This window comes from Squalius cephalus, assembly GCF_949319135.1.
Source record: "Squalius cephalus genome assembly, chromosome: 5".
In the NCBI taxonomy this organism is placed as follows: domain Eukaryota; kingdom Metazoa; phylum Chordata; class Actinopteri; order Cypriniformes; family Leuciscidae; genus Squalius; species Squalius cephalus.
In genome coordinates, this window is record NC_137126.1 from 38180690 (window position 1) to 38202671 (window position 21982).

A 21982-nucleotide genomic window follows, 5' to 3' on the forward strand; every position below is an offset into this window, starting at 1 on the left:
CTTTAAATTATGATTTAATTAATTATTGGCTTTAAATAATAATATTAATAATTTGTTACATTTATATAGCACTTTTCTTTGTACTCAAGCGCTTTACATATAAAAGGGGGGAGTCTCCTCAACCACCACCAAAGGTGCTTTTTGACAGTATGGTGTCCCCATCACTATACTGGGGCGTTAAGACCCACATAGACCACAGGGAGAACACCCCCTCACTAACACCTCTTCCAGCAGCAACCTAGTTTTCCAAGGAGGTCTCCCATCCAGGTCTGACCAGGCTCAACCCTGCTTATCTTCAGTTGGTCGTCTTGGGCTATACAGGGCTGCTTTTGTGCTAACTCTTAAATCCCTTGCAGTTCCCTCACAAACCACAGTTTGGGAAACCCTGATCTAAGCCTATGATAAACAGATGCTCAACCTGACCTAACCTGACCATGAAATGAATGACAATTTTAAAACAGAATACTAATGACAAATCTATGATGCAACAGCGTTTAACCCCCATAATTGTGTCTCTTGAATAAGCAATTACGGATTTGAACTTACCTTGAAAGGGTAAAAAAAAAAAGGTTAAATGCTTCTACAAGTATGAAGCCAATAAGCACCTAAAAATCGAACTGCTAAGAGTACTGCTCTTACATTGACAGCTAATAATATATTCTTTTTATAGCTAAAATAATTATGGTGACATAAGAACAATGGTTCTCAAATGATTTACATACATTTTTGAGCATTGAGCAAATTGGCATCTCTTGGAGTTCAAGTTTAACACACATTACACACATAATGCCATGTTTTAATTAAAACAAGTATCCCTGTAGATTATAACTAATGGTGATGAAAGACCCTCATCGGACCATTACATTAGATCTAGATGAAATGTATCAGACCAAAATCTAAAAACATACATCAATTCATCCAAGTCAAATGCATAAATATTTTTCTTTCTTAAAACATCTTCTATCTGTTTAGATTCTGTCTGGTTTCATTACTGATATTATCTGACCCATGGTTGAAAACCACTGATCCAGATGCCACTCACAAACTTGTAAGATAAATACAATAATAATAACCCTTTCTTGTCAAGACATATTCTTGTCATTTTACTTGTGTGTGTGTGTGTGTGTGTGTGTGTGTGTGTGTGTGTGTGTGTGTGTGTGTGTGTGTGTGTGTGTGTGTGTGTGTGTGTGTGTGTGTGTGTGTGTGTGTGTGTGTTGATTAAAATTGTAATGCTAATCATCCACACCACTACACAGTTTGAGAACATTGGTCAACATTACCTATTATTATCATTTTACCTATATATTTTTTTGCATTTTGACTTAAGGTTATATGCTATATTAAATAGATCACATATTAGAAATAAACATATGGCCAGGAGCAAGAAATATATGTTATATATAGTCTCTCATATCTGTGGCTTAATGAAAGTTCCATTAACAATGAGTGAAACAATAAAAACAAAAAGGTCCAGAGCCAGTGATATCCTTACCATTATTGGTTTGGGCAGGTTTCCATCAGGACAAATGGAAGAAAGAGACTGACCAAATAGCTTGTGAGAGGCAGTTTGTGGATCAGACTGGCCATCAGATTGATGAAAGTGTCCCCTCCTCAGAGCCCAATCAATCAGAGACCTCTTTCTTTTGTGTTTCAGCAAAGCACCTGTCAGTCAATGATACAAAACGGACCAGTCAGACTTTGGCAAATACATTATTGGGAGGAGCTACTGTTCCGCTGATTCTAGTTTGAGAAAAAAAGGAAAACACAAGAAAAATTATACCATCTTTCAATTACATGTTTCCTCACAGCATTTCAGTGTCTCTTGATCTATAAATGAATAAACATGTTTGATCACATGCTTTGATGTTCCTATTTTTCTGTAGTGTAATGGTGAGGGATGGTGAGGGATGAGGAAGGCAGATAGATATCAGAATTGGCTGCATCCCATGTGATTACACTGAATGCTCCTAGTACTATACTAGTACTGATCCAGATAGATTATTGGTAGTATTAGAGGTAAAATAATAGGAAATGTCCATAAATCTTTAACAAAATGTTAAAACTGTAAGAAGTATTTGTTTGATTATTAAGGGCTGGAAAATCTTTAACTAAATTAAATGTTAACTGTTCTCTTTTATATCTCTTCCCCCCTCTCGTAACAATATGTGTACTGAAAAATGTTAAGCTCTAAAAAAATTGGTGAAAAATGCAAAAAATGTAGCTGCTCTGTCTGTGTCAGAGAAAACAATATATTTAAGTATGCAAGTAGCAATGTTAAAAGTTAAAGATCAATATGAATATCCATGATCATTTACAGAAAGCTTGATTACAAAAATTAGACGCTCATGTAATCATGACAGACTTGCATAAGAAGTTTGCACAGAAGTTATTGCTACAATGTGCCATAGTAAGGTAGTGAAATATTTCATATATACATTTTCATAAGACTAATAATACATATAAAACTCATAGAAACAAATATTTGCTCTAAAACACAAGTTTGTGACATTTACAGAAGGGAAATTGCCATTGCTTAAAAACTAATGATAAAATAAGAAACAAGTTTGTGACATTTACAAAAGGGAAAATGTCATTGCTTTTATGTGCATAAGCATGTTTAAAGATACTTCAGAAACTTTTTACAAAGAGCAGCTTTTATGGGATGGCTTCAAGTCAACAGAAAAATGTCAAATTCCTCACACAATGATATTTTTATGTTTCAAAGTGCAACATCAAAACAGACAACAGAGATGCTCGTTGCCTTGCTCATGGCCTTCCCTGACCTCAGCCCCCCAATCTGATAACTCTAATGCCCCACAATTATTGGCTTTCCAAGATGAATGTGAGAAATCCTGAAGAATGTTCTTCTCAGAGCAAATGGACAAGAACTTAAATTGGTGGATGTTAAAACTGTAAGTGGATGTTGAATTGATTAGAATTAATTAAAGGTTTTAAGTTTTTTTTATAAATACTTAAAAGCAGTCAACTATAAGACATCCACAATCACCTGGCTCAACAAACTCTTCACATCTGTGAGCATGCAAACCTTTGAGTGTGTCCTGGGAAACAAGGATTCTACCGCCTCTCCGAAGTGTGCAAACAGGTCTGAACAACAGTGTGGTCATTTGGAAGAAACCTTGGTTCCGGTCCCAAGGCCCAGTGTTGGGAGCATCCTGTTATCGCAAGACTGTGCACAGATGCATCCCACACAGGGTGTGGAGCAGTCATGGAAGGCCGCTTTCGACAGTAGTCGATTGTCGAGTTCGACAATCGACTACTTTGGACTTTGACCGAAAACAGGAAGTAAATACAGGTATGTGCGCTGGCTGAATTAACATCACTTTTATTCATATCTTTCACATCTACTGCAGTCAGATTCACCGTGTTCACTCTGAAGGAATCACTCACATTGGCTGTGCACTTGTAATGACACATCAAGGATGTTAAGAGGCTAAAAGCAGGTTTAAAACTTGCCCCATTGAAGTCAACAGGGTGCAAATTTTAAAAAGAGGATAACGGTGTAGGCAACACCAATTTTTGTCGTTGTTCTCTGTACTGACAGCACTCCAAATTTACAAAAAAATGAGCACAATGTTAAAATTGACCGGAGTTCTCCTTTAACTTATTTAACAACTTTCAAATTTTAAACTGTAGATATCCAACAAGTAATCATTTATGCAATTGCAGTTTTTACTCATAAATGAATGTAAGATATGTGACAATTTCCCCAGCCTTCCACTACTCATTCCACTACTACTTCCACTACTTCACACACACTCACCTGCAGACCTCAGTAGACAGCTCTGAACTCCATTTAACTCATTTTAAATGCATGTTTAATTCCATTCTGCAGAATTCCACAAATTCTCCTTTAAGGGAGAAAATATGGCAAAAGTCTACTAATGGCCTCTAGATAGCCACAATGTAAAGAATGTATCTGGTTATTCAGGTTCCCTGAGAAGGGGAATGAGACACTGTGTCAAGGTGAGACACTATGGGAACAAAAAACTCACTATGCCATACTGAACAAATGCCTGCTTATTGTGCTGTGAGAATTCCAGCTAAGCTGTAGCCAAAGTTTGCCATACAGTGCACCAAGAGCTTTAGTGCCTGTGGTAAGAGGCCCACAGCTCAATACCCTTAAAACTTACCTGCAAGGCAGAAGTACTGGGAGAGGACTCAGGACAGAACACCATTCTCTTAACTGCCTTCTCTACCTAAGAAACATGGCAATGTTCTTCAGAGAGACCTGGCGAGAAAGCATCGGGATGGAGCACCACAGCATCTCCACCCTCCTTGCTCTCTATTGCTGATCATCACAGGTGCGTGACAGCCCAGTGAAAGAGTTCCAGTGAAAGAATAGCAAGTTGCTAGCTGTGTCAGAGTCCATTTTATTACTCTGTCCCAAGACTCCTAGCAAACTGTTAGGAAAACATGGTAACATAGTCCCACACTATGTCCACACTTATCACCTCCAGGTATAGACTAGATGGTCAACAAATGAAGGAGTGAGACGCAGAAGTGGAAAAGCTAACTCTCCCTACTGTACAGCCCATCCATACATGGGAACAGACTGATGCAGCCTATAATCTAGGAGGGGGCTTAGATAGTTGCCCCTTACCAAAGGTAAGTGCTAGCCTGTCACTCCAATATGAATGTGATTCAACAAGAAGCAGATTAATGCTTCTGAGCCCCACGCCACTGAAGGCGACAGCAGAGGAAGGGGGATGCTAAAGTGGTATTGCCCAATCTTCCTGTCCTAACACGTGATCACAGAGAGAGCACATAGCTAACACCTTTGTACTCCTGCCACCTGAGGAGGGAAGGGTGATCAATGAGGATGTGGGACCCAAGTCGCGGTATTGCAAATCATCTACATTCATCACAACCTAACTGTTATAGAAGGAGCATAATGCTACCATGAATTATTTATCTTTTGATTTTCCATTACCTTGAGCCCCGCAAGGTTCAACCAAAGATGCCTCCATGAAAACCATGGCAGCAAGAAAGCAGCCGATAGTACAAGCCACCTGCTTGGTGGCAAGGAGGGCAAAGTCTGTGGCAGAGTTCCAGGACTGACTCTGGAGACACCCCCTCGCGTAGATCTGAGTCCTTCAATAAATCGTCCTGATACACTTGCAACACTGCCATTATGTGCAGAGCGCCACCATCCTGGCCTGCCGCTCCATATACTTTGCCCACCAGCCGCGATGTAAACCAACATGGCTTAGAGAGCAGGACTGGAGACTTCAGTGAGGATGCCATGTCGTGGGTCATAACTTCAACCAACTCCTCAGAGTTGGAGTAGGCAGGCTCACTTACAACATCTGCTTCAACTCCCATCATGTCCAGCTCCTCAGAGCTAGACCGGGCCAATAACATGCTCTCCACCAGATCTGAAGAAGCTGATGAACAAGCTTTTTGATTCGACATGAGAGTGAAGTGCTGGAGTGAAGTGATGTTTGAGAAAGGATAAACCTATGCTGGCTCTCATGCCCTATACATATCATCTTCTTTGAGATATACAGACAGATTACCAGTTCAGAATTCCACATGCACATCAAACAAACGGCTTCCTGAAGACAAAGAATCTGATGCGTTCTTTCTGGGCACCCTTATATGCCCAGCCGGCACACATGAGATGTCACCTGACTGCGGTAGCAAATCGAGAATGGCGTGTATCACAGGTGCTTCAGACACCGGCTCACAAGGAGCGTTCATGACACAGTGTTAGGTTCCACTTCGAAAGGGAACCGCATAGAGAACAAATCCTCAGAGAAGGCACAAGTCTTATTATGCATTTGATGAGTTTTACTGAGATGGCCATGTGTGTTCTGTTGGTGACAAGTGAACTCACCCCTAGGAGTTTGTGTTCTGGTTTTTAGGGTGAAGTGAGGGGTCTTGGAAGAGACTGTCTGCTGGGCAGAACTAAATGTTTCCTGCACGGGCTCACTGGACATGAGCAGATGGTCTTGCTGACTTCTCAGGGAATGATGCAGGATAAAGAATGGTAGCTCATGGCCTACAAGAGACAAAAATTGAGACAGGAAATTGGTGTTTCAGGTTGCAGGCAATTTCATTCTCGAACAGTACAGGAATCAAAAAGCATATTATTCTGTTTACTTCATTGCTAACATATTTCATTCTGTGTATGATTGTGTCTGTGTTTTTAAAAAATGAGAGTAAAACACTGTCCGCTTTTGATCTTAAGAATAGTTGCTAGGCTGCTTTTTTGTTTTCTCTCTAGTACAAAATTTGTATATAAATCCGACACACATTGATGCACTTATGGATTAGTGTGCAACATTTCTACAGAAAATCCAGCAAGCACCTCAGATTATTTCAGACAGTGAAGATCAGCTTGTGTGTTTGTGAATGTTTATGGCTGGCATTTAGAGCGAATTATCCTGAGGTTGCCCCATTACAATGTACAGTAGAGGAAAAAACAAGAAGACATAGAGAGATTTTAAGTTTAATTGAGTTTTGGATTCTGTTATCTAGAACTAAACCTTTCATATCCTGTTGTCTCATTCAATAAACCTTACATAAAAATGTGCATATATTTGACCTGGGGGGTGGTGCCAACAGCTCATTTATAGTAGTAATAGTAATAAAGCTTGTTTTTCTTATCATGACGGGTCTTTCACCACAGAGCTGTCAATGAGTGGGAAGAAAAGAGTTTCATATAGCTCAGAGCTTTTAAAGACAGCCTGCGGGCTGAATCACGTCCTTTGGAGTAGTCCAACCTTGGGATGTGGGATGATTTTAAGAAAAATCATGCTTAAAACATTATATCAGTATGATATATTCATGATAAATAACAAAACAAAACATCCATCCATTTTTTAAATCACTTGTCCTATGTAGGAACGCAGGAATGCTGGGATGCTGAAGCATATATTGAGTAATTAAAAAATCTTAATATATAATTTTAGCTACATCTTAGATGTGATTGAATGTTTCATTTAATTATGCATGACACTTGCGAGCAGCTGAAACTAGATTTGTGGCAACCTACAGTATAGTTAATTCTCCCAAGTTTGTGAATGTACTTTTTGGCAATAATGACAACAGAGAGGTACACAGAAATATTTTAGAGGTAAAAAGTGAATTTCACTTTTCAAAAACTGTAATTTTTAACAAGAAAAGCAAAGCTTGTCAAGACAAACTTGACATGAATGCTGCAGACCAATTCAACTAAAATTTCAAAAGGGATTAAATTCAGTTCTGTATTTTACCCAACCATGATGATATATTAATTTCATGGTGAGTTTGCCTGAAAACCATGCCTTGTAATTTAAATGAACCATTCAGTTTTGTTTTAGGCTGAACATGGTGGTAATATTTAGATGGCTTATTCAAGCTATTAAATTATCCACCCGAGAGCAGGTTTCTAATTTTCTTCTCAATATTGTTGTTTGAATAATATTCCCTAAGTTATTATGTAATTATGTAATTTATGTAATCTTAAGATCTCTGGTGAATGAAATTTGTAAATTCCATGTACTCCCAGCTGTTTTATCTGATTTATCTGAAGAGGCATAACATTGTTTTTGACTCCAGAAAAGTGTGTTATGCATGATCCCTGCATGGGAGCAAATTAAAATTGGTCAAGCATAAGGACATGCTTGAAAATTAGTTTGACACTCCTGATCTACCATGTGTTCACATTTGTTTTAAAAAGTATGTTAATGTTTGTGTGTGTGTGTGTGTGTGTGTGTGTGTGTGTGTGTGTGTGTGTGTGTGTGTGCGTGCGTGCGTGCGTGCGTGCGTGCGTGCGTGTGTGTGTGTGTGTGTGTGTGTGTGTGTGTGCGCGTGCGTGTTTGTGTGTGTGTGTGTGTGTGTGTGTGTGTGTGTGTGTGTGTGTGTGTGTGTCATCACCAATAAGGGGGTATGTTTCCTGTTCTTTTTCATAGTTCACACACAGCTGGTAGTCCAAGACTTCACCCTGCACACAGGAAGTGGTCATTATGTTTTGTAAAGAAACAGGAAAAAGGAAGTGGCTGATATTAAACACAGGAAATGCCAGTGGACAAATTTGGCACAATATAGTTACTGGTCATTACAGAGCAACAGAACGATGTACACAACATTATAAAAGCACATTGCCTCAGACGAGCAGGTAGTTAAATCCACCAAACTGCAAGGTGATATTGGGTGTAAAGAAAAAGCAAGTGGCTCTCTAATTTGGACCACTCCCTAGTATTCAACTGTGCTTTAAATAGGTTAAATAGCTAATGTTCAAGCAAAGGTGTATTACACCATACTCACAACAAGAGGCTATAACGGACTACTTACCAGTAGTTTGCACTGCTGCATGATGTACTGAACCACATTTTCTGCAGTCGTGCTCACATCCACTGCCACAGCAACAGTCTTAAAAGCCAACAGCATGTAAACAAACAACAGCATTGACCATCAACTCACAAGGAAAAGCTTCAGGCTAGAGTACAAATAAACTTCACTTATAAACAGAGACATGGATTTAGTTCCCTGAGGGCCGGGAGTGGCTTGGTCCAAATTAAACCAAAAGGCATTTATGTACCGCTGAGCTGTTGTCATCGGGATGGCAGATCAGCAGGACGTAGAGAAGAATGGCATTTGGCAAGACTCTTTGCCTGGCCCTGCAGGTGTGCCTGAAGAATGAAACAATTATTACAAACATAGAACAACAAATGGGAAAGCAAGAAAAATCAAATACAGAGGCATAGAACATTCAAGAAAATGGACACAACATCAGAGCAGGAATACCTCATGTTTGAAAAGAAACTTGTACTTTGATACATTATATGCTGTTATGGACATGAGTCCTTGATTTGTTTTTTTCCTTACCACTGAAGAGCTTGTAACCATCTCTCCTTTGTTTCTGATGAGCTTTGGTTTTGAAGGACAGACAGAAAGAGAGAGGAAATGTTAGATTTAGTTCAAATTTTCTAGATTTTCAGACAAATGCACCTGAATGATAAGACAATGACACTGAGTTCTGATATTAGTGAATGTAGTTTCTATTTGATATAGGTTGCTTAGTCTTGAGTCAACCTGTCACTCACACGAGATGGCAGCAAATGCAAACCACAACGATCCAATTATCTAATCCATTCCTGATGGACAAAATCAAATCCCAGCCTACATTTTTTTCTTGTTTGAGAAGCCATTTTCTTCCTGTTAGGGTTAGGGTGACCATCTTATGCATCTTATGTATCACCTAACCATCTAAGTGACCATATTATGTACCCTTCATTAACATTCTCATTAGCTGCATATATACCAACCATTCCCAAAAGTGAACATTGCGCAACCACAGACGTGGACGATCCCAAACATTTACAATATTTAGCCGCATTTCCAACGCAGGAACTTTCCCCAGGAACTAGGGACATTGGGGTTGTACTCCGTACCAGGAACCAGGGTCTTAATGAAGTTCCAGGAAAATATTTCCCCCTCCGAATGTCCCTGCTTGCGAGGTAGTACTTTTTTAAAGTTCAGGAACTTTCAGGGGTGGGACATGGGCGCTGAACATTCTGATTGGTTGAGTTCATGCCGCATTTTGATTAGTTGACTCCACGCAGCATTTTATTTCAACCACCTTTTTTAAAAAAATCTGTTGCGGTGCGTGCAGTAACAGTTGTTTGCTATTCAAATCAACAGTGGAAATTAAAAAATACAGAGGTTCCTGCTTTATTAAGCTTAAATTAAGCTGGAACTGTAAAGTAGCATGCAGTGCTATGCCACTGGACTAATTTACCTCATTTTCATGGTACTTTAGATTGCGGTGGAAACGCAGAAAGCGTCTGGGGGAAGAAAAGTTCTTGGGACAAATTGTTCTGGGTAATTTCAGTGGAAACACGGAACTCGCTTAGCTTTCATAGGCTAGAAAGAAAGAAATCCTTTTAATTTCCTTAAAAATGTAAACTTGAACTCTGTCCCTCTTTGAAAATCCCTCCTCAGAGAATTTCAAAATTTGTGTTGCAAATGTGTTCAAGGGACAGCATTCAATTTATATTAAAAGATCAGTTTGAGAAATGGTTTCTTGTCTAAATCCTACAGTCTGTTGTTTTCTCCACTTACTGGACACACTGCTACACCACATTTTTTGTTATGGCTTCCTTTTGAGGAGGTTAAAATCTTGTGTTATTGGCTTCTGATGTCATAGTGAGGTGCTGTCAAACAAATGCAGCTGAGACTCTCTAAAAACTTTTTCACATTTCGCACCTGATATTTTTCACATTTTTACAATAGTTCCATCATCAACACATGCTTACAGGTGTATTTAAAAAGAAAGAAAATGTGTCACCAACTTCCTTTTATTTCTACATCATTTGTTCACTTTGCCATAGATAGTATTTAACGCAGTATAGATTAGAGGAAGAATGAAAAGGTCATTACCTCACTCTCTTTGTGATTTTAACTAAAAGGCTTCTCAGTGTTGTTTTTTATCCTGTGATTAGCAGCATATTATGTATTCTCCGTTTCATGGGGTTTGACCTACTTTTATCTCCAAAAATATATGTCTAATGAAGAATAAAAAATCAGGTTAATGAGGAGGCAAATCAGCATTGTAAATGACAAAGAGCTGAGCTGACCTTGGAAGAGAGTGTGTGAGTGCATATAATGCAAACTTCACATGAGAATTTAAATGCTGCAGGAAAAAAAATGTTTTCTGTCATCTTATCACACAGTGTTTTATTATCAAGTCAGTAGCAGTAGTGTGGGTGGATCTCACTTGAATTATTTTCCTCAGCACCTTTGTAGCGCCTAAAGCTTTCCACCATTCCTTTCCTTCCACTACAGAATAGTTCTCTTTTAAAGACTGCTGCTTCATCTCAAGTTGTAAAAATCCCATAAACATAACAGTTTAGAATTGTTCAGTACTATGTGTTTGAATGACATACAGTGACCACATCAGTCTTGTTTGGATTGCCAAAACTGCAGATGTTTGACATTTAAGCAATTTTGAAATAGTTTTTCAAAGACCACCTGAAACTGATGACATAATTGATGGTCGGCCAGCCAATCACAAACGAGTTCTTGGAGGTGAGCTTCCTGTCTGTGATGCAATGAACACAGGATGCCAGCCATATGTCTGAGAGGCTAACACGATCCTTCAGCTTTAGATACAGAGACCTGTAACATGTAACACACACAATGCACACATGCACTTTTAGAGAGACAGATGTCCTACATTTTTAACATATTAATGCATATACTCACACTCACTAAAAAGTTGGCATACTTAGTCTTGGCGATGATAAGCGAATCAGTGAAAAGCAGCAGAAGTCTTTCTCTTGACTGCAAGCCGATGGTAAGGTGAGCATGTGCTTCCATCAACAGCACTGCATTTTGGGATGGATTACATGCCCCATACTCATCACTGTAGAAGAGTGAACAGGTTAAAATCACAATAGCAATGAAGAACATTTAGGAATGCCAGTTAAATTTCTGTAATGTACTGCAATCTAAGATTAGGTGTCCCTCATTACTTGTCCTATATTAACCCAATTTACTATAACATTATAATATTAAAACATCAACGAGTTTGATGGGTAAGCAATAAAGAACGAGAGGCCACTGCCTGAGTGCCTGCCATCCTTCCACTAGAAAAATAGTCCCCGACAGTGAGAGTAAACAAGTAAAACAACATGCCTCGTCTAATGGAGCTCAGATAAATACAGAGAACAGGAACTGTTCTCATGCGCTTTATTTTTTAACACAATATAGGTTATTTCCTCACACACACAAACACACACACGCCTGCTTAACTCTCAGCATGGAAAAACTTCTATCTCCTGGACCCGCATGAGAATGACAGGGGGAAGGGCGTGGCCTCAAAATTAAAGGTTTATTTCAACAGTCCACTTTAGGCATTCTACTAACCATAAGTGACTTTGTCAACTAGTGCAAAGACTTGTTATGCTTTTTGGCCATTCATTTACACGACAACAGCGTTTTGGTGGCCTGAAAACGCAAACGGTGACGTAATGCACATGCGTATTTCATGTTTAGTCTCTTTTATTTGGAAATGAAAAGATATAGATATTAACAGTAAGAAACAATGGGGGGCATACGGACATCATCACAAGTGGTTATAAGAATTACAGAAATCAACACAACATTTTGTCATCATGAAAAATTAAAGGTTCCTTACAACGATGATACATGTTTTCGAAGCCTTTGTTTTGACATTTTCTTAAAGGAAGTTAAATGGGACTTCAGGAGAACATTCTAAAATTGGGATTACAGTGAATGTTTCTGGCTTAGTGAAAAAGAAATTTACCCAGAAGACAAATAATAACACAGTATTATTAAGATTAACTTCTTTAGAATGAAAATTGGACAAAACACTTTGTAATTTGTGTCTATACGCATGTCCATTCGGATCGAGTGCACTGTAGTAAAAGAATGCATGTGCGTGGGCGCGTAGTCTTTCTTTATAAAGTAACATCACCAACTACTCGTCTGGTATGCATAATACTGCGTAATAATTTCGCGGATTCGTGTGAACGGGAATCATTTTGATAAAGTTGTCATCTGTACAAAGAAAAAACGTTTCCGTTTTTAGCACATCGTTGTCGTGTAAAAGTACCCTTACTCTCAGAGTATTACTAGACTGTTAGGTTACTAGTAGAATAAGTTGACATATACTTGCAAAGTTATTTATAGTCAGTAGATTGTCTAAAGTGGACTATAGAATTTAAGTGTTACCAAGGTGAATGATGCAGACATAATGTCAAAAAGGGGTCACTCATACTTAATTAAATAAATGATAAACATTTTTACAATTTTCACAGTATTGACTGTTTGCTGCCAAGGGTGGATGCTAAGGGTGTTGCACAGTGGTATACAAATCTGTTTGGCAGTTAAAGCATATTGACTAATCAGCATCAAGAACCGGAACAATCTGTTTTATGATATAAGACATAGGGCCCTATCTTGCACCCAGCGCAATTGACTTTGTTCACCGACGCATGTATCATTCCTATTTTGCACCCGCGCAAAGCGCGCTTTTCCCTCCACAGAAGCACGTCGCTAAACTAGGGAATGAACTTGTGCTCCCCGGGGCGGTTCAGCGCAAAGAGGAGGCGTGTTCCGGCGCAAACGTTCCCTCATGCTATTTTGCAGGTTTAGAAAACAGTTGCGCCACTAACCAGGAAAAAATGGTTTAAAGTCAGTGGCGCGTTGCGCATGTTATTCATATGCTATTTTAAGGGCGCATGCTTGGCCATAATCAATGTAGCGTGTGCACAACGCGCACTTTGATTCTCTCATCTACACAGAAGCAGCAATATTCATTTTTGCAAATCATACATTATTACGATATATAGATAGATAGATAGATAGATAGATAGATAGATAGATAGATAGATAGATAGATAGATAGATAGATAGATAGATAGATAGATAGATAGATAGATAGATAGATAGACCATTTATTATAAAAGCATACATCTAGCTCACACATTTACCCAAATTATCATACGCCTTTTTAACCGAAGTTAATTTGGGTGGGTTTCTCCATCCCCAACGTCCCTGACGAGAACGCCGCTCTCCTCGGATGTGAACCGATCCTGGCGCGCGCCTGGCAAATCCGCCGTTATAATAGGAATCCGCTTTAGAACAAGCGCGTCTGCTCTTAAAGGGAATGTGAGATGACGCTCTGATTGGTTTATTTCACGTTACGCCCAAACCACACCTATGAATAATGAAGCTACTTCAGACCAACCCATTTTAGATTTGCGTCGGGCGCAAGAGTCATTTATCCCGCCGGGAAAATAGCAACAGCGCCGAGACCCGCCCACAAAGTTACTTGCGCTTTGCGCTTTGACACTTGCGTTTCAGATCGTTAAAATAGGGCCCAGTATGTTTGTTTAAAGGAATAGTTCACCCAAAAATGAACATTCTGTCATCATTTATTCACCCTTAAGTTGTGCCAAACCTCTATGAAGTTCTTTCTTCTGCTGAACACAAAAAGAAGGTATTTTGAAGAATGTCAGTAACCAAACAGTTGATGGACTTGACTTCCATAATATGGGGAAAAAAATACTATGGAAGTCAATGTGGCCTACAGCTGTTTGGTTACAGACATTCAACAAAACATTGTCTTTTGTGATCATCAGAAGAAAGAACTTCATACAGGTTTGGCACAACTTGAGGGTGAATAAATGATGACAGAATTTTTATTTTTAGGTGAACTATCCCTTTAAATAATAATGTCTCATTCAGTGTGTCCTTATATAAATTATATTCTGGCATGTTGGCAAAGGCTGCACTGTTTCCTTGATTTCTACATTTACATACAAATACTGCATTTCCCATGAACTGGGCTTTAAACAGACTTCAGAATCTATAATAATATTAATGTATAAAACATGCACAAATTAACAAATACTGATAATCACAAATATTGATAAAGGTTTACATGAGCCAAACAAAGTTAACTTGGTGCAGAAAAACGGAAACATTCTGATGTTATGCATAAAGAAATATAATTTTCGCTGAAGTTGTAAGTCACCTTCAGAAACCTGTCAACTTTATTGCCATGACAACGAACAATGTGTTCCTGTTTAAATTTCAAGGAGCAAGTGTATCTGCCATTGCAATTTTTACATTATATTTAAAAAAAAATAGTTATTTAAATCAAAATAAAAAAAAATCATCCTACTGTCACTCAAAAGACTGGCTTATAAAGTATTATATATATATATATATATATATATATGTATATATATATATATATATATATATATATATATATATATATATATATATATATATATATATGGGGAAAGGTGGTTTATAAATGTATTTATTCATTCTATGCTGTGTGTGCGAATTTCAGTTAATTTTACATAAAACTATAACACAAACACAAATAATTGCAAGATTTTTAGCTTTCTGTTATTTATTAATTGTTCTATTGGCACCTTGCCACTGTCTCTCTCTCTCTCTCTCTTCTAGCTCCTAATCTGAATGACGCACTTTGCCAGCTTTCTTATGTGTCTCTGTTGTTGCATTCCTGCCTATATAAGGCAGAGTGTGTCTTCTAGCCATTACCAAGGGATTGGTCAGATATAAACAGTCAGTCAGTGTGTGTGTGTGTGTGTGTGTGTGTGTGCCGTGCTGGCAAAATGAATCGGAGTGTGCATGGGCTAATTTCGAGCTACAGGCAAAACAAGTGAAAAAAATTTAAATTAAATTTTTTAAAAATTCTTTTAATTTAGTTGAATTTGAGGTTTTCACAAAAATTTTACGCAATGGGAACGCCCTTATACTTCTGCGTCGCCGGAGCCTCTACGCTGTAGACTACGCGTTGGTTTTCATTACTTCTGCGTCGTAGTCCGCGTTGACACGCAATTACACATGCAGAGGGAGCATGTGAAACCTGAGGGAGCGGTTCTAATAGACCAATCACAGCGCTTGCGTCCATGTAGAATTGACGCGTTGTTACGTTTTTGGAGAGGTGAACATCAGGGTACGCTGAAGGGTACGCGTGCTACACACAGCCTATGACGTAGCTACGGTGGGGAGGCCGACGCAGAAGCATAAATTGAGCTTTAGGGCGGTGCTGATTGTCTGAACTAGTGTTGTCACGGTACCAAAATTTCAGTAGGCTATTCGGTACCAATACCAATGAAAATCCATGGTTCTCGGTACCAATTTAGGTACCAAAGCTTAATTTAGATTAAATTTACATATATTAAAGTGTATATCGTGTTGTATTTGACTTTTATTTGACTTTTATTTAATCCAAAACTGCGTTCATATTTAATTTTAAAAGGGCTTTTTAAACCTGCTAAGAGTTATCCAGCCAAGAATAAGCATAGAACTGTTTTTCTGACGGACTGATATTAATGACATAAATAGGGATGCACCGATACTGATACCAGTATTTGGGTGTCGGTCTGATACTATACAACCGCACCCAATACCACTTTAGGGGCCGTTTACATATCACATTTTTTGCACATTCAAAACCTTTATTTCAAATGTAGGCTATGCCGCGGCGAGATGAAAACGTCTCAACTTCTCATCTCAACAGGTCATGTGACATAAATCAACTGATCAGCTTCGGCCTTTCCTAACAACATCGAAAGCTTGGTCGAACAGCTGATCAGAGCTGTACAGGGCGGCTTTTTATTTCTCATCTCCATAAATATATCTAGTAGTAAAGCTAATGCAAGGGCTAGAAATAAATTAATTCTTTGCTGATACTTCCTCGTCATCATGGAGAGCGCAGTTCGCACCACTTTCTCCTTCTTTCCAAATGTGCTTGCTCTCCCGTGGCGTCTGTCGTTGCTGTGCAACCATGAACAAAGGCGCACCTGGAAAAACGAGCGCACTGCGCCACTTCTATTATGAGCGTGCATGCCGCGTGCCTACATTTGAAATAATGAATTTGCACACGCAAAAAATGAGCTATGTGAATGGCCTCTTATAGCAACGTGACATTAGCCTGACATTGGCTCTTTCCTCCTTTCTTGTCAACGAGTGGATTCAGAGCCACCACATTAGAAGTGCCGCCGGTCACCATGTCTCGGTGTTTTTATGAAGAGGATGCAACTGTGCACCTTTTGGACAGCGCATCAAGAACCGGATTAATCCGGTACTTCGGTACCACCGGTACTTAAGAAAAGCTGGTAACGTAACGGTTTAATTTTTTTAGTACCGACTTGGTACCGAAGTACTGGGTCTTTTGACAACACTAGTCTGAACTCATATAGAACCACACCAATTAATTGGCTGATGACGCGGGCGCCTCCACAGGGACGCTATGTCACTCACTCTTATACAGTGAATGTATACTGTGGTTTTCCCTGTCTCATCCGACGCCTCTGGGGATAGATGCCTTCGCTCATCTGTGGCCGGATTTGAGACTGTATGCATTCCCTCCAGTCAAGCTAATCAGTCCTTTGCAGAGTAAGGCCCCGATCACACCTAACGTGTTTTTCAGGTTCGAAAACGCGAGGCACACAGCACTGCCCCATCACACAGAACGAGCAGTGCGCTGCATTTTTTATGTTGCTTGGCAACCACTGAAACAGCTGTCCTGTCAGTCAAGTAAACGTCAAATCAGCCTTTTATTAACTTTATTTACTTTCTGTTAACAGTGTGGTAGTTACAGTTCATGAAGTCGTTAAGCTCCTGGTAATCCGCAAGAGCAGCACAAGTTTATCCTCCATCATCGCACTTTCCAGGCGTTCAAGCAACTGTGGCTTTCATCACTAAAACGGAAGGCCCGCCTCTCCATTCATTTGATTGGACAGTGGAAAAAAACGAGATGACGTCGGGTGCTTTTTCCGCTCGGAGTTGCTTTATTTCAACTGCAAAAACGCGAGGCGCAGCAGGCGGTAAAACGTGAGGCGCAGCAGGCGCATAAACAGCGCGCAGAACGCTCACTGCCATAGGAAAACAATTGAAAAAAGGCGCCTCTCACTGCAAAAAATGCGTCAGGTGTGATCGGGGCCTAAGGGAGTGTGGAATCCGCCTCCTTCTGGTAGCCCCATTCTGGCCATCCCAGACGTGGTTCTCGGAAATGAGCTCCCTGGTGGAGGGGTCCCCTTGGCAGATCCCTATAAGGAGAGATCTGTTGTCTCAGCTCCAGGGCAGGATTTGGCGTCCTCGACCCGAGATATGGAGGCTGTGGGTGTGGCCGATAAAAGGGAATCGCTAGTGACAGTGGCGTCTGGTCTTCCCGCTAATGTTCAGGAGACCATTGATAACGCTTGTGTGCCTTCTACTAGGCAGCTATATTTTTCTAAGTGGAAGGTCTTTGAGTCTTGGTGTTCGGCTCATGCAGTGGACCCAGTCAGCTGCCCAGTCGGTTCAGTGCTTGAATTCCTGCAGGATAAGTTTGTGTCTGGAGCAGCTGCTACTACCTTGAGAGTTTAAGTCGCGGCTGTCGCCGCCTGTCAGGAGTCAGACGAGGTCCTCCTAGATAGACACCGTCTGGTCTCCTCGTTTATGTGTGGAGTTAGATGCTTGAGGCCTTCATGTCCTATTTGGTGTCCCCACCTGGGATTTATCAGTTGTTTTGGAGGGGCTATTAGAGCCTCCCTTTGAACCCTTGGAGTCAGCTCCGGACTGGATTCTGACTCTCAAGAGCCCCTTTCACACAGCACTTTGATCCCGGGAAATTGCCGTAAAATTGCCAGAGTGCCTTCTTTGTGAACACAAACACGTCCCGGGATTGATGCCGGGATTGATGCCGGGATAGATGCCGGGATGGGGACCTAGTAACATTGCCGGGATGGCAGTGTGAATGAACCAAAACCAAAAGATCCCGGGACAAATCCTGGGACACATTATCCGTGTATTTTCTGGAATCTCTGTGTGAAAGGGGCTAAGGTGGCGCTTTTGTTAGCATTGGTCTCTCTCAAGAGTGTGGGGGATCTGCAGGCTCTTTCTGTGAGTGAGCCTTGCATGGAGTTTGCCCCAGGTCTTGTGAAGGTGTTTCTACGACCTAGACTTGGTTATATCCCCAAAGTTTTGTCAACATCATTCTGTTCTCAAGTCGTTCTTCACTCTTACTATCCCCTTCCTTTTTCCTCTGCTGAGGAGGAGAAGCATCATTTGCTTTGCCCTGTTCGGGCTTTAAAGGCATATGTGGACCGCTCTGGCCAGTGGCGCAAGTCGTCTCAGTTGTTTGTATGCTTTGGGGCCGGCCGCCCAGGGCTCGCCGCCTCTAAGCACATGGTGAGAGACGCAATTTCTTTGGCTTATGAGGTGCGTAACTTCCTTCACCTCTGGGCGTTAAAGCTCACTCTACTAGGAGTATCGCGTCTTCCCAGGCTCTTTTTAAGGGAGTTCCTTTAGAAGATATACTTGTGTGGCGGCAGGTTGGTCCTCTCCGCACACTTTTATCAGGTTTTATTACTTGGATTTAGATGCGGCCCCTGGTTCCCGGGTTCTTTCCATATGAACTGGGCACTTAGGTCCTAGTTGAGTTTGGTCTGGCTCAAAAAAAAAAAGGTTAAAGGGGTCTTTGGTGTTTTATGCCCCCAACGTCGCCTTCCAGGCAGCGAGGGGATGGGTAGGTTTAAGGTTGAGGGTAGGGTTAGCTGCCTCTAAGGAGCCATTGGGGGCATAAAACACCATCGAGCGGTTAAAGGAGAGTTCCTTGTTGGGCCAGATCTGGCAGTGCTTAGCTTGGCATGTGTGGTATATCGTTCCCATTGCATCATCGCTACGCAGCGTCGGATGAACCTATGAAAGAGAACATCTCGGGTTACTTGCGTAACCCATGTTCTCTGAATAGGGAACAAGACGCTGCGTTCGCTGCCAAGCTCCTCTTGCTGCCGAAGGACTTTCTTCTTCATCGGTGGAAAATCTGAGGAGCAGATGGCGCGTTCACTGTATAAGACTGAGTGACGTAGCGCCACTGAGGAGGCACCCGCGCCATCAGCCAATGAATTGGCGTGATTCTTCACGGGTTCAGACAATCAGCACCGCCCTAAGGGGGTTCCCATTGTGTCATCGCTACGCAGCGTCTCGTTCCCTATTCAGAGAACATTGGTTACTCAAGTAACCCGAGACATTTTGGAATGTACAGAAAACGTTTCTAAAATTTGCTCAAAACTGACTTTGCTGACTCTATCGAACACAAACAGGTGTAGCTCAGTAATTTTTTTTGTCTGATTCCAACAAATGATTCATCCTTTTGAAGGTTTTTTAAAATAACAATATCTGGTTTTTGAAAATGTGCTCATTGCGACTCATTTTGCCAGCACAGGCCACATAAAGGCCTATACTATATACACACAGTATATATATGCCATTTAGATTTAAATCAGCCAGATCAAATTTTACATACAAATGTGTCCCCAAAATATGGTTAAGTAGGTAAGTAGGCACACATAAATCAGGAACAGTCAGGAACAGAGGGGAAAAAGAGGTATTTTGATTTTCTGTTTGGAGTCAATTAAAGGGTAAAGGAGGAGAAGCCAGTGGCACAGGAAATGAATAATGAGAGAATGTTTGTATGTGTGTGAGTGGGAAGTGAAAATGAGACATGAGAAATTAAAAGAATATTACATTTACATTCCACATCAATTTAAAATGCCCAAAGACTCTTCAAAAAAAGAGTATGTTTGTGTATAGTTGCTTGTCTATACATACCTTTGTCTGGTTTTGCTGAAAGCTTTAATGACAGCGGTTTTTCTTCTTGGAATTGTGGACTTCATCATCTACAAATAAAAGCAAACACAATTGCACACCAATTACATATACACATCGCAAAAACAAGAAAAAGGTCAAAATCATCATCGGCAGTAGCAATAAAAGTACAAAAAAATGAAGAGAAAACTAAAAGAAATATGCTATAAAATAATTTGGTAACTATAGCAATTATCTGTTCATTGAGAGAAGAAAATTCACACCTTTAAGATAATCTCTCTTCTTTATATGACATCTAATGCTTCACTGACCTTTCCATATTTTCATAAGGAGAGGTAGCACGGTTTGTCATTGGATGTTTTATTTTATTTATTTATTGCAAGAAAAAAAATCACAGGCAAAACTGCAAAATAAGAATGCACAATATTAGTCTATTTTTCTGGTTGACGCATTAAAACATCCCTATCCAAAATTGCTAATGGAAATTCATTATTTTGAACAAATCCATAAGGGTCCTAAGGATCAATAAAGATTTCCCTTAAGAATCAAATAAGATTAAATTACAAAGGTCAGGTTAGCTCACATAATGTTCCATAAAATAAAATAAAATAAAAAAGATTTCTCAAGCTTTCACGTGTGTTAATATAAAAAGTGTGTATCAGACACCATATGCCAGTAAGCACACATGCCAGCAAGACATCTGTTAAAGATCTGGAAAGCACTGCATTTTAATTTGACAGGGAATGTTTAGGAGACATACTGTAGATGAGCAGATGCTCTTATTTAGTTGCAAAACACAACAAATAGATAATATCTGAAAAACATGTACATGTCATGCCAGGACACATGGGTCTGAATAAAAAAACAACAAAGTAAAAACCTTGAAAACTTTTAACTTGCAAAAAAGATTGGATGGTTATGTTTACACTGAAATAGCAGCAATTACCCCCAGGAACCAGATTTAATTTAGGTACAGAATTTCAGATTACGATTGACCAGTGATGTGAATATCAGAAGACTAAATATGAGCTAAACGCATACACTACCACTAAATGCATAACAGGTTTAAGTAAATGTCTCATGTATAGTTCACCTACCCTCAGTTTGAGGTCCATTCAAGGACACCTCAAGTAAATCATCTGCTGAACTTACACAAACAAACCATTGCTACCTCTATGTAAATTCACCTTTTCCTCCACAGGCCTGGTCACCGGTCCACTTCTGGTAGATTGAAGGTTAGTGCAGTTTGAGACCTTCTGATGTGGACTCATTTTCATCCATCTCCCTCAATCGTCCTCGGCAAGGCTGCTCTAAATCTCCTCATTCACAAAAAAAAAAGGGAAAAAAAAGAAAGAAAACATAGGATTTCCCACAAAGGAAATGAGCTTGAATTGTCTTCGAGATTATATATTTCTTTATTTTTCCCTCATAAAATCATAAAATAAATTGTAAAGGGGTTTGACTTTATCATCCAGATGAGAAGTTGTCTGGAACTTGGTGTAAGGAACTTTACCCACCCAACCCATCTCATGTCCCCCCACAACTTTTTCTTTTCTCTTTAATTTTCATTACTGTCCCCTTCCTTTCTCCCTCCCTCCTTAGCAAGGATTTCTCATTTCTTCCCCTGTTTGTCTCTCTCTCTCTCTCTCTCTCTCTCTCTCTCTCTCTCTCTCTCTCTCTCTCTCTCTCTCTCTCTCTCTCTCTCTCTCTCTTTCTCTCTCTCTCTCTCTCTCTCACACACACACACACACACACACACACATTCTTTCAGTCTCACCCTCTAAATATGGACATAGTGGTTCAGTGTTCTGTTCCACATTCACTGAAGTTCCAAGGCCCCCTACTGGATGTTACAGTCACTACAGAAGATATT

At 40.0% G+C, this 21982-nt stretch overlaps 1 protein-coding gene across 1 annotated transcript in view; it reads right to left on the reverse strand.

Annotated features, from left to right (window-relative positions):
- arhgap20b (Rho GTPase activating protein 20b) overlaps nt 1-21638 on the reverse strand; it is a 42827-nt gene extending 21189 nt beyond the window's left edge. The window contains exons 1-10 of the mRNA XM_079870711.1: nt 21297-21638; nt 20113-20180; nt 11234-11371; nt 10978-11124; nt 8833-8874; nt 8546-8636; nt 8299-8376; nt 7882-7948; nt 5858-6022; nt 1493-1662 (exon numbers count right to left, since the gene is read on the reverse strand). Of these exons, the coding sequence (XP_079726837.1) occupies nt 1493-1662; nt 5858-6022; nt 7882-7948; nt 8299-8376; nt 8546-8636; nt 8833-8874; nt 10978-11124; nt 11234-11371; nt 20113-20180; nt 21297-21386 (1056 nt within the window). The 5' untranslated portion in view covers nt 21387-21638. The remainder of the gene's footprint in view (nt 1-1492; nt 1663-5857; nt 6023-7881; nt 7949-8298; nt 8377-8545; nt 8637-8832; nt 8875-10977; nt 11125-11233; nt 11372-20112; nt 20181-21296) is intronic.
- Between the last annotated feature and the right edge of the window lie 344 nt (nt 21639-21982).